Source organism: Labrus bergylta, chromosome 11 (genome assembly GCF_963930695.1).
Source record: "Labrus bergylta chromosome 11, fLabBer1.1, whole genome shotgun sequence".
Lineage (NCBI taxonomy): Eukaryota > Metazoa > Chordata > Actinopteri > Labriformes > Labridae > Labrus > Labrus bergylta.
Window position 1 is genome coordinate 4,202,551 of NC_089205.1, and position 12,339 is coordinate 4,214,889.

Here is a 12,339-nt window from a genome sequence, read left to right on the forward strand (position 1 = left end):
ATCGGGCTTATATCGTGTAGTCTGACCTTGGTGTGAAATTGATAACCTTATTAAAAGACAGATACTACATTTAGGCACCCTTTCCTTCCTTCTTAATTCTCTCTTTTTATTGGATAAATATTCTTGTTTTTTTTGTCTGGAATCTCTGTTAGACTTAAAGTCACATTCTCCCATTTTATTACTTGTTTTTCTTGTTCTTGAGAGCAGAGAATTGGAGGTTACCTTTCTCCTATTCTATATCACCACATGTTGGAGAAAGACTTCATGTTTTATCTGCTTTACAACAACTCAGCCATGTATTTCTGCTTTTTTGTGTATGGTTTGGTGTGTAAAGGAAACCCTTATGTCAAGAAGATTAAAGACTGTCAGAGGCCCAGGCAATGGAGGATTTATAAAAAAGGACTAAAGAAGAAGTAAGACGGACAGAGAGAGAGAAATGTGGACCGATGGTTAGTAACAAAAAAAAAAAAGATGTCGCTGCAGACGGAGGATTACCCATCAGGCTTCTTTATCTGACCTCAGGAGACCGAGCAGAGCTGTGAGGAGGCAGCTGGCCCCAAGAGATACAACCAAGACGAAGAGTATCAGCTCCTCTTCCATCAGTTTGTCCTCATATTCCTCCAACATCATCCTCATATCTCGTTCTGCTCTTTCTTTTCTGTCAACCGCCTTCAGCTGTCGTATTTTAAAATGGACAGAAATCTTTTGGGCATCCCTCGGCTTTTGGAGCGTGTCTCAAGTGGACACTTAAGGAACTGCAGCTCTTTGAACTTCTGCATTAGCTTCATCTTTCTCATCTTTCATGATGAATCTGCACGAAAAGTCTTTCTGATATCACATTAGAGCAGGTCTTCAGATCAGAGAGTGAACCGATCACTGAGTGCTGTATTACTGCTCCATACTTTCTATGTACAATCTGTAAATAGAAATAAGTAAGTTGATAAAGAAACATTTCACCACACTTGTTGCTTTATTTTTCTGGGGAATGAACTTCAGGTTAAATACCCCAGCGAACATAAAACTAGGCTTCAGGTTGGATTTTGTTTTGTTTCAGGCTGCAGAGCTCAGTGATTATGAACAGAGTTTCTTACCGGATAGCGATCAGACTGATATTTGATGTTTCAGGTACTTTCAGGTTTTTACTCGCCCTGTTGTGTGCTTTAACATTATTTGCACACAGACTCTTGTCCGGTGGAGCTCCATAAAGCAGCCAGGTGTGTTTGCAAGGAGCTTTATGACACACCTGAAAGCCCTCAATGCATCCTTCCTTTTTTATGCTTCATTATAACTGTATTCTGATTTTTTCTTTTCTGCAGGATTCATAAAGCTTTTTGAACTGTTTATGATCATTTTGCAGCTTTAGCTTGAAAGGTCATGTTGTTTAAAGTATTTGATGGATTTGAGATAAGAAATCAGCACCAATAAGGGACAGCTGCAACCTGCAGACCTCGTTTAAATATCATGTTAAGGATCCTAATATCAAACACTTCCTAAGATATCTATTAAGTGAAACCACAGTGTAAATTATATATAAGATAACCTAGGCCAAGACTGTTGACTCATATAAAGATAGACACCACGTCCTGGCCTCCACTTCCTCCAGCTGTACCGAAGCAAAGAGGTTGTGTTTGACCTTCTCGCTGTCTGTCATTTAAACGGAGAGGGTCCTGCATAGTCCATCATATCGTGTTGTATCCGATCATTTTCATTGTAATTTCTTTAATGATAACAAAGCATGACCTATTTAATGACGTTTAACTTTTAAAACAATTATGCATCTGTTAGAGCACGGAGAGAAATACACCGACCCTACAGCACTTTTCTTGTCATTTTTTCCCGCAGTTACAGAAGCGCACTCTAAAACATTATAATCAAACAAGTAAATATGAACGATGCATTTTTACAGAATCATTCAGGTTGAATATAAATGACATATACTGCAACCAGTCAGCAGGAGGAGCTCCAAATGTTTTGGCCTTTTTTTAACAATTTAAACGTTTTACAAAAGTGGAAGCTATGCATGGCAGTATCAGACAGTCATATCAGACTTCAGCAAAGGGAATGTGGAGGCACCTCTTTGCCCATGAGTTGGACATGACTCATCTGTTGTCTCTGTTTTCACATTCCTGATTCTCTCCACATTCTCTGAGATGTCTCCTGGCCGGTTTAAATGACCAGGTCATTTCTCCCAGAGCAGAAACACACACAGATGTCTAACGCTTTGGTGTAGAGCAACACATGTGTACAGCCTTTGGACTGCATTGACCTGCAGAGTTTCTTATATAAACCTACTGTTTGTCATCAACAAATCTTGAAATGCATGATCATTTATATATATTTTTTGAATATCTCTTATCTTTTTCTTAAACCACCATCCATCAAATTTGTTTCCTACAAACTTTACAAAAACCTGTAAATGGCCAAAAACATTACTTATTGTTAGTTTGTTTTTAAAATATATATTTTAAGTCAATTTTTGCTTTTTTTAGATACTACAGCTGAAGAGAGACAGGACATGTTGAGTGGAGAGAGTGGAGGATAACATGCAGCAAAGGGCAGAGGTCAGGTTCAAACTCCCAGCTGCTGTGATGCCTCTGTGCATAGGGCATGCAATTACCCGCCATAGGCTATGCGGCGCCCCAATTCTAGCCATTTTTTTTTAACTAGAAATGAATACTTGTTTCCCTTTACCTTTTTGAGTTTTAGACATGTCCACTTTAGTCCCACAGCTTCTTGCACTGTCACATTCTTTTTCTCTTCTTAGCTTCATCCTTCATCTTTTTCTTCCATCTCTTAGCCTCAGACATTGTATCAAACAGTACAGAGACGGGCTGACTTTTTAGCTTTTTAGCTGAAGGCTGATGTGTGATCTAGTACCGTTTATCCACACACACTTCTTGCGAGAGAACATCGGGCCGCTGCTGAAGTTACATAGTGGTTAAAAACCTCCCTGTTTATAGTTATTGTACTATTAGATCCACATTTATTTTAAGATGGAAACGTTGCCTATTGTTGCTTTAACATGAACACCTTTGAACAACAAACAACCTGTACTTTCTTACACCTTTCTTCCTCTATTTCTATCTCCTCTTTTTGTTTTATATCCACATTTTTATGCACCATCTAGTTGGCAGGCTGTCCACATTTCTGCATTCCAGCTAAATAGGGTCGCCTCCCTCCCTCCCTCCTTTCATAACCCCATCAAAAAAACAAAAAAAAAACAGATTCCCTCATGTGTGAGGAGCTAGCCATGCCCGCTCTGCAGGAAACAATGCCAGCCTTTCTGCCCTGGCATGAGAGGAAGAGAGGGAGGGGAGGAGGGAGAGAAACGAAGAGATTGAGAGCTCTTTGTGTGTCAAAAAAAACAACTTTCTGGTTCTGAGAGAAAGAACGTTTACTGATGTCCTGAAAGAAGGAGCTTTGATGTTGTGGGAACGAGCCATAGACTGTATAAAACATGAACGTAGTCTCAGTCATGTCACATATTGGTTTCTGAAGAGGTGTCTGAGAAGCCCAACGACGGAGGTTTGCATATTGGAAATGCTGACTCCAAATAACTTGTGATCAATCTAGAAACAGACTAAGAGGTGGAGCTGAGGCGGGCCTTAAACCTCCTGGCAAACAGCTTCAACCATCCACCTGTCAGAATAATCAGTTCTCTTATTAATCAATAAAGAAATTATACAATCTGTCTTCCTGTGTTTATCTGAAGTCGGGTTGTGGTGGCAGCAAGTGCATTAAGTCAACCCAGACTTCCTTCTCCCCAGCAAGGTTTTCCAGCTCCTCCTGGAGGAATCCAAGGCGCTCCCAGGCCAGACGAGATACATAATCCCTCCAGTGGACTCTGAGTCTGCCCTGGGGGTCTTCTTCAAGTACAGCGTGCCCAGAAAAACCTCCAAAGGAAGGCGCTCAGGACACATCCTAATCAGATGCCCGAACCACCTCAACTGACTCCTTTCGATGTGATTCCTCTACTGAGGAAACTCATTTCAGCTGCTTGTATCTGAGATCTTATTATTTCAGTCACTTTCCACAGCTCATGTCCACAGGTGAGGGTCGGGACGTAGATCGACCGGTAAATCGAGAGCTTTGCCTTCAGGCTCAGCTCCCTCTTCACCACAATGGTCCAGCACAACGCCTACTTTACTGCTGACACCGAGCCAATCCGTCTGTCTAGCTCACGCTCCATCCTACCCTCACTCGTGAACAAGACCCCGAGATACTTAAACTCCTTCACTTGGGGCAAGGACTCCATCGATACCGGGAGAGAGCAATCCACTGTTTTCTGGCAGAGAATCATGACCTCAGACTTGGCGGTGCTAACCCTCATCCCAGCCGCTTCGCACTAAATTCCTCTTTCTATCAATGCAATCCTTAAAGGCTTTATATGTGATTTTTTGATCCAGCAGATGTCGCCCTTGAGCAACAGCATGAAACCAAAACAACTCGTGCTGCATTGTTGTGTTAGCATGCTAATGCTAGTGATCTTTATTATGCTCGTATCTTCACACTGCATGTAAATTTACCTGTAATGAGCGTGATCTAGAAACACAGTTAAGTAGTGAGTACAGTATGTTATTCTTCTTTTCTCTAGTCCCTCAATTAAACAACTTTTATACACGAGGGGAGGAGTCAGCTGGCCGTCCTGGCGATGTAAACAAACTGAAGATAGGACTCTGAAAACTCTGAAAACATCACAGACAGTGGGACTCGGGTGTTACACCCATTGTAGACAGTCATGACTCACAGAGTTATTTTCAGAGGAGATACTTGATTTCTATTATATTTAAGTGTGAAAAATCACATATAAAGCCTTTAACTGCTGTAAAGCGTCAATTTTTGAATTAGTTCAGATATTTGTAAGTTTGTCTTACACAATGAAAATGTCGATGTTAATTTAAACCCTGGAGGAACATCAAGTAAAACATTTCAGCCGTGAAGAATTAAGTTTTGGTCTGGGGGTATTTGGGTGAAAAACAATATTTAAAAGGTTATTAAAAAGTGTGATTGCAGAGTTATCATATGTTAATAATTTATTGATTCAACTTGTTGTTCAGTCTATCAAATCGTGCGTTAACAAGCTTCCTCTTCTTCACTTTATTTCTGACCTCTATGTGAACAAACCAGCTCAGTCATCACTTTTTCTTTCTCCCTTCCTCTTTTTTCTCCTTCTCTCTTTTGATCACAGCTTAGACACACACACACACACACATGTCTCTCTGTTATCTGGGACTTTTGGGGCAGCCTGCCAGTCAGGAATGTAGGTCTCAGTTTAGCGAAGCAAGCAGCAACAGGTCCAGATCCTGAGTGCCGGCTTGTAGAGGAAACTGCAGCGGTGAGTGTGTGGACAAAAGGAGCGAGATCAGGACAAAGAGAGACAATCTGTGTTTCATGGAGAGAGGCAGCGTCCAAGAAAGCAGACAATCAGATTCACACTGATAGGAGTGAGTGAGCAGCAGAGAGCATTATTATTATTTTTTTTTACCATGGAGGCTGTGCATTTGCTGGACAACTGGAGAAAGGTAATTGTGATATTTAGAGACACATGAACGCAAACAATTAAAACTACAGGAAAGCCTGTAGTTATCTGTCTTTGAAAGAGCTTCTAAATGGCACAAAATCATTTTCCAACATTTGTTTTTATTTTCAGTTTGAGGGTACCTCAAAGGTCAACTCTGCCTCTCAGCAGAGTTTCATTCTCCTGAAGGCAGGGTGCGCTTTTTTTGATTTTCTGTGATTGCGATAATGATGTGTTTGCTTACTTTCCCCTGGGTTTTACACACAACCACAAGCTTCTCACGTCTCCTTTAATGACTGCTTAAGTGTTTTCTCACCTCCACTACTGAACGCGTGCACTATCATAGACGGGGAATATATTTATAGCTGTTTGTTTCAGTGCTGAGTTGATGGAAATATACCCAAAAATAACTGAGTAAGAAGGGAGGAATTTAGTGTTTTGATAGACTCTGAGAGACAACAGTGCAGCCGAGGTGGCTGACTTCCAGCGAATGCGTCAACTACCAAGAGATTTAATGTGAGCGTGTGTGTGTGTGTGTGTGTGTGTGTGTGTGTGTGTGTGTGTGTGTGTATGTGTGTGTTGCTTAATGCTGTCTACCATCTGTTCTGTGTTGTTTGTGTGCTGACAGCATGAATCACACCTTTGCACATTAGTGCGTAAGATGACTGGAGAGGGGGAATCCCACTATATAGGATGCCGTTTTGTTTGTGATTCTGAGACATTTTTTATTCTCCTGCGCTTTTATATGAGATCATAAAGGGGGGGGGGGGGTGTAAATGTTCCCTTCAGAGAGGTCTAATATGTTTTTATGTCACAAGAAACAACTCCTACATCGCACTCTTCATTGCCACCAGACTTCAGTGATATTTGGTGTTGATATTCTAACGCAGCCTTGATCAGTTTCTTTGTGTGTGATGTTGATCTTTAGAGAGTTAGCAAAGGTCTAGACACTATTTTTAAAACACACAACAACACAACTGAAGTAAGAGCAGACCGGTTATTCTGTATGTAAAATATCCATTTTTGTCAGTGGAGTCTGGTGAAACAGCAAAGTAAAAACTGTTACAGGGATGTTTCTGTGGCTGGTATGTTTTGCACTGACAGCATGAATCTAATCCTAACTCCAAAGCACATGATGACTTATTTCGCAAAGATATTTGCAAAAAAAACTGTCAATTTGAGTATTTTGTAAAGCTCTTACACTTGATCTAAATGTTAGATCAGCACTTTTTTTTTATGAATCCAAAGGTAAACAAACAGCTGTTACATCACTCTCTTTAACCAAACTCCACATTGACAAAAAGTGATTCTACCTACAAGAACACAGGACTTGTTGGTCATCTGCTGCCTTAATTGTTCCGTTTGTTTCCGTTACTGTGTGAATTTGTTGGTTTAGCTGGTTAGTTTAAACCAAACATTATTTTTGCAACACACAATGACAACACCAGACTAACCAATCAGCTCGGCAGAAGACCAGCAAATCCTGCGTTCTTGGAGGAAAAAGCGTGTTTTTTTTCCATGGAGTCTGGTGGATAAGGAGACAGTGATGTAACAGCTCATTTTATTTTAATTAAAAAGTGTTTTTGGAGTGCTGTCCTAATTGTTTTCTTGTTTGAACATTTTTCGAGATTGAGCACCCAGTTGTATTACGTTGAAAGGGAGTTGAGCGTGTTTTCTCTGTCGTTAATTAAAAAGTCTTACCTTAACAATAAAGGTCTATCGCTGTGGCAATCTTATATCCGTAGTGGATATGGTGGATATTTTCATATTAGACCATGATTTGGTTATGTAAAGGTTTGTTCAAGTTAAGAGATACAGATACAGCTGTTATATTGCTCTCTTTAAAGCCACAAAACTCATTGACAACAAAAAGATTTGACCTCAGAGAACACAGGAGTTGCTGGTCTGCCGCTGCCTTCATTTGTTAGTGTGTTTTTATTATTGTGTGACTTTGTTGGTTAAGCTGGTTAGTTGTGAGCCAAACATTATTTTTGCAACACAAAATGACACAAAACAGACTACTCCTGTGTTCTTCCTGGTAAAATGAGTGTTTTCGTCGCTGGAGTCTGGTGGCTTACAGTGATGTAATGGTTTTTATGGGGAACAAAAGTTTGAATTCTATGGCAATCTTTTTTTGTTTGCGATGATGTTATGAATCACCTCTTAACACATTAGAGTGCAGACAGATTGTTGAGGGAGAATCCCGCTGAATATGATGACACTTTATCAGAAACTGTTGTGTAAATGTGTGGTTGTGAGACATTTTTAAAACTTATGTATCCATATTAGAACATGAAAAGACAACACACTGAGATGAAGTCACCAATGACGACTTTTGTTACTCATTTTGTGGCTGATAGCGATGTCCTCACTTCCTCCCTCAGGATCTTCATGTGTCTCAGGCAGCTGTGGACGACTTAGTGGACATGGACCGCCTGAACCGGAACATCATGCCAGAGTTTGGACGGCAAACGCACCAGGTGTTAACGGTGAGTGTGTGTGTCTGTGTGTGTTTAGGTGAGGTTCTGGCGGGGGGAGGGAGAGTAGACGGAGACGGAGAAAAAGAATGAGTCACAAAAGCCAAACCCTCATTGTGGGGGCTTTTCTTTGGAGGGTTTTCCATCGCAGGGACCGGAGTTTAGATGAAGTTCAAGGAGATTATTTTGCAGCCAAGGAACATGTAGGACAGGCACATTGACAACAGCATAAACATTAAATTTAAATGTATATACACACAAGATTACATCAAGTAATAACAAGGCACTAAGACTATGTAAAACCTTCTTTAAGACTATCATATTGGCAATTCCCGCCCCAAAAACGGTGGAAAAAACGTGTGTATGATCAACATTATGAAAAAAAAAGTCACCCTTCTGTGCTTTTCAACTTTTGTCCGACTGCTGGTAAAATATAATGAACTGAAATATCACAATATGCCTTTAAAAATAGTTTTTATTGTGGGATGCAGGTGTGCATGGATAAAATAATTCCTCTTGGACTGTATTTTTAGGTTGTGTTTGATGTCACAGAGAAACATTGTTGGAAAAATTCAATTAGCTTTCTTGCACTTTTGGACTTTTGAAGCAACATAATGGAGGAATTTGGTTTGGTGAGCTTTGGCGCCCAACGAAGGTCTGTAAGTGCAACTGCACACATAATGTGTTGACATAGTCAGCTCAGCGTCAGACTTGCAGCCTACTGTTTCCTGAAGCTAATGTGTAAAAGTCTGTCCAATATTTCCTCTAGTTTGGCTTCTTGCTCGGTCGCTCTCCTTTTCTTTTCTCAACTTCATCCGCCTTCTTCTGTCTCTTAGCCTCAGCCATTACTTTACTATTAGATCGACTTTTTTAAGGTGGAGAAGTTAAATATTGTTGCTTTGAAGGCGAGGTGTCACAGAGGTGTAAATATTGCTTTAAGTAGGAGCTTGCTTGCAATTTTTGGATAGAAAAAACAAGAAATTTGCCGAGGCGCCTAGGACTTCTACTTTTGCTGTCATGGTATGAAAACACAAAGTGACGTTATTAGATTTTTACTAATATCATATTGAACTTTGAAATATCGTTACAACCCTGCGAGAGAGAGAGTCAGTAGCTTCATTGTTCTAGACTTGGCACCCATCACAGAAAAACAGAGTCATCAGCTGTGTGTGTGTCAGTTTGGTTACATGTTTCCAGCGTGAATACTTTCAAAACACAGTGAGCGCTCTCTTCTCCTGATAACTGTATCCATCAACTGATGTTAAATGTCACCATGCACAGCGGATGCTCTGGCACATTTTTGGCTCTGAAATTCTCCCCAGATGATGGATAGGAAGGTTTTGAGGCTGAACCGGTCAGGTCAGGCTACACAGCTGGGACGCCTCCTGACAGCATATGTTAGAATGTTGTGAAGCAGGAATCTTCACCCGAGTCAGTAATTAGACAGAGCCGGAGATTGGATGTCTGTGATTCCCACCTGCTGGCTCTGAAAATCCTCTCAGGCATTAAAGGGGAAGGCTTTGTGTGTGTGTGTGTGTGTGTGTGTGTGTGTGTGTGTGTGTATGTGTGTGTGTGTGTGTGTGTGTGTGTGTGTGTGTGTGTGTGTGTATGTGTGTGTGTGTGTGTGTGTGTGTATGTGTGTGTTTTCTTTTTCCTCGTGCATGTACGGGAAACGGGAAAAGGAGGCCAAACACGATGACATTAAACTTTAATGGTTCCCGTAGGGAAACTGGGATAATGCTGCAGATAAGAAACAGGAGTATGAATAAAGACCAAGTGGAGGTTTTAAATGTAATATGAGCTGATTTTCAAATCATTAATTATCTTGTTTATATCCGAAAGGGTTTGTATAATTATCGATGAAAGTTTCTAGAGATTTTTTATTCCAAAAACAGTCTCTTTGTCCTGCATGCACTCTCACCAATCTAGTAAATTGTGCCTCTAGTCGAAGGTATTTAGATCGCAAAATATTATAACCAAGACCCCCCAAAAAGACATGAATTCAACTTTAAGAGAGAAAGTAAGCTGGAAAATGTTCGACTTTTGTCAATCACAAGGATGCATTAAATTTAATAAATGTTTATTTGATAGGTGATGCAATCTAAGATGATACACATTTTACCTTTATTACATTTTTGTTAATCTATAATTTCATTTCCAATTGTGGAGACGGGTTGTCGATGAAAGACTCTGATTATATTTTGGAAAAAGAGAAAAAATCAGTAAAGATCTGATATGATGCTAAGCAATATGCTTATTGCAGAAAAGGAAAAGCAAGTGCAATACAACTAACAAAACAAAGACTTAGACTCTGTGCAGCACTGTATTTAAAAATAACAACATATAAAGCAGATGAATACCTGTGCATTACATTACATTGCAGACACCACATGAGAGCAGCAGCACACAGCAGAGTGAGCGAGTCAGCCGCATGAATCCTGCAGTGTTTCCTCCCATGGCCCCTCCCCTCTCCTCCCAACACTCCCAGTTAACCTCCCAGCCGGTCTCTGTCTCTGCAATCCTCTTAAGGCCTGACCCCACTCCACTGACGGCACCGCCACAATCACATAATCCTATTAGCACACACACGGATAGCTAACCATTCAAGAGGCTGAGTCCATGAACACGTACGGGTTGTAAATAAGAAATGTTAGCGCCCGTACGTGGGACGGGTGAGATGCGGAGTTGCAGTGGATGTTAAAATGCAAATAAGTGACTCTAAACCAATCTGAGTCATTGTGTGTTTCATCCTGTAACAAGCATCAGCAGGAAATAACTTTGAATTAGTCAAAAATATTCATACTTATTATACTCAGTGTCCAGTGATTCTTCTTGTGTTAAATCAAAGTATGTCAAGTTTCTCAATCTTTGAGTTGTTTCCCCTCATATATAAACAAATATCTTGCATCTATTTAACATCAACACACGGGGTGTCATCTCCCCCCTCTGACCCCCCCTGTGATGCTACATGTTGATATTTAATGTGTCATGCTGGACCACTTAGTTCAGCTATACTGAACAGGAAATGAGAGCTGATTAGGTCCTATTGGTTTAGTCCCGACATAGCCGTGCAAACACAGACAGAGGGTGTGACCTCTTTACAGTCAGACGTGTAGATTACATTAAGTTTGCTGCATCGTCTGCAAAGCTGCGACTGACTAGTGGAGGATTTCAATGCAATCACTGAAAGTATAGTTCACAGTAAGAACTAGGGGTGGAAATCACAGGGTTACTCCAGAGACAATATGATACAATACAATATGATACAGTATGGTACAATACAATAAGATACGATACAATAGGATGTAATTTGATACGGTACACTACCATTATACACTGTTTGATAGACTACGATAGGGTATGATACGATGTGATATGATACTATACGATATGAAACAATATGATACAATACAAACAATAGGATATGATACTGTGCTATACAGCAGTGATGCGAAACGGACTAAACCAAATGATAATATACAGTACAAGACAGTATGATACAGATACGGTACGATACGGTATGACATGGTATGACAGGATACCAAATGGTACAATAAAGTACAATATGATATGAAACGACCCGATACAGTACGACAGTACACAACACGGTATGTCCCATGATGTTGCCCACGGTAATGATAGCATCATGATACTGCAATTTTGCAATAATTGATATATTGCAAGACAATCATACAATGACTCAGCACAATATTTAAATAACAGAAGAACGTCCCTTAAAAGTGAATTATATGTAATGTGTTTATTCCTCCTGTCACACTTCATCTTCTGTAGAAAAAGACCAATTAGAACGCAACTTTTTCCACAGAACTGTGGTTAAACATGCTCATTCATCCAGACCAAAATGTACAATTAAGTGGCATCTTTGACCTCCTTCTTTAGAGCACACCATTGGACCTGATTGAGACCGGAAAGGGGCTGAAGTTCCAGGCAGAGCGCCCTCACTTGGTCAGCCTCGGAAGTGGACGACTGAGTACAGCCATCACCTTGCTGCCACTTCCAGAAGGTGAGACACACACACACGCACACACACACACACACACACACACACACACACACACACACACACACACACACACAGGTAGTTTTTGGTAAACATGTTTTCAGACTTTATTCACACACACACACACACACACACACACACACACACACACACACACACACACACACACACACACACACACACACACACACACACAGGTAGTTTTTGGTAAACATGTTTTCAGACTCTTTTATAGTTTAGTAAAATGGATTTATTACATTTATAACCTTTTACAAGCAGCCACACACATTATATGGCTGTTGACCTGACCCTCTCCTCCATGT

General features: G+C 40.5%; 1 protein-coding gene across 8 annotated transcripts in view; it reads left to right on the plus strand.

The window, feature by feature from the left end:
• The first annotated feature begins 5,258 nt into the window (after nt 1–5,258).
• Nucleotides 5,259–12,339, plus strand: part of phldb1b (pleckstrin homology-like domain, family B, member 1b) — a 90,628-nt gene continuing 83,547 nt past the window's right edge. For 2 of the 8 annotated variants that reach the window (XM_065959968.1, XM_065959969.1), the window contains exons 1-3: nt 5,259–5,522; nt 7,903–8,007; nt 11,896–12,019. In XM_065959968.1, the coding sequence (XP_065816040.1) occupies nt 5,487–5,522; nt 7,903–8,007; nt 11,896–12,019 (265 nt within the window). In that variant the 5' untranslated portion in view covers nt 5,259–5,486. The remainder of the gene's footprint in view (nt 5,523–7,902; nt 8,008–11,895; nt 12,020–12,339) is intronic. The other 6 variants (XM_065959970.1, XM_065959974.1, XM_065959967.1 and 3 more) reach the window with 5 other exon arrangements.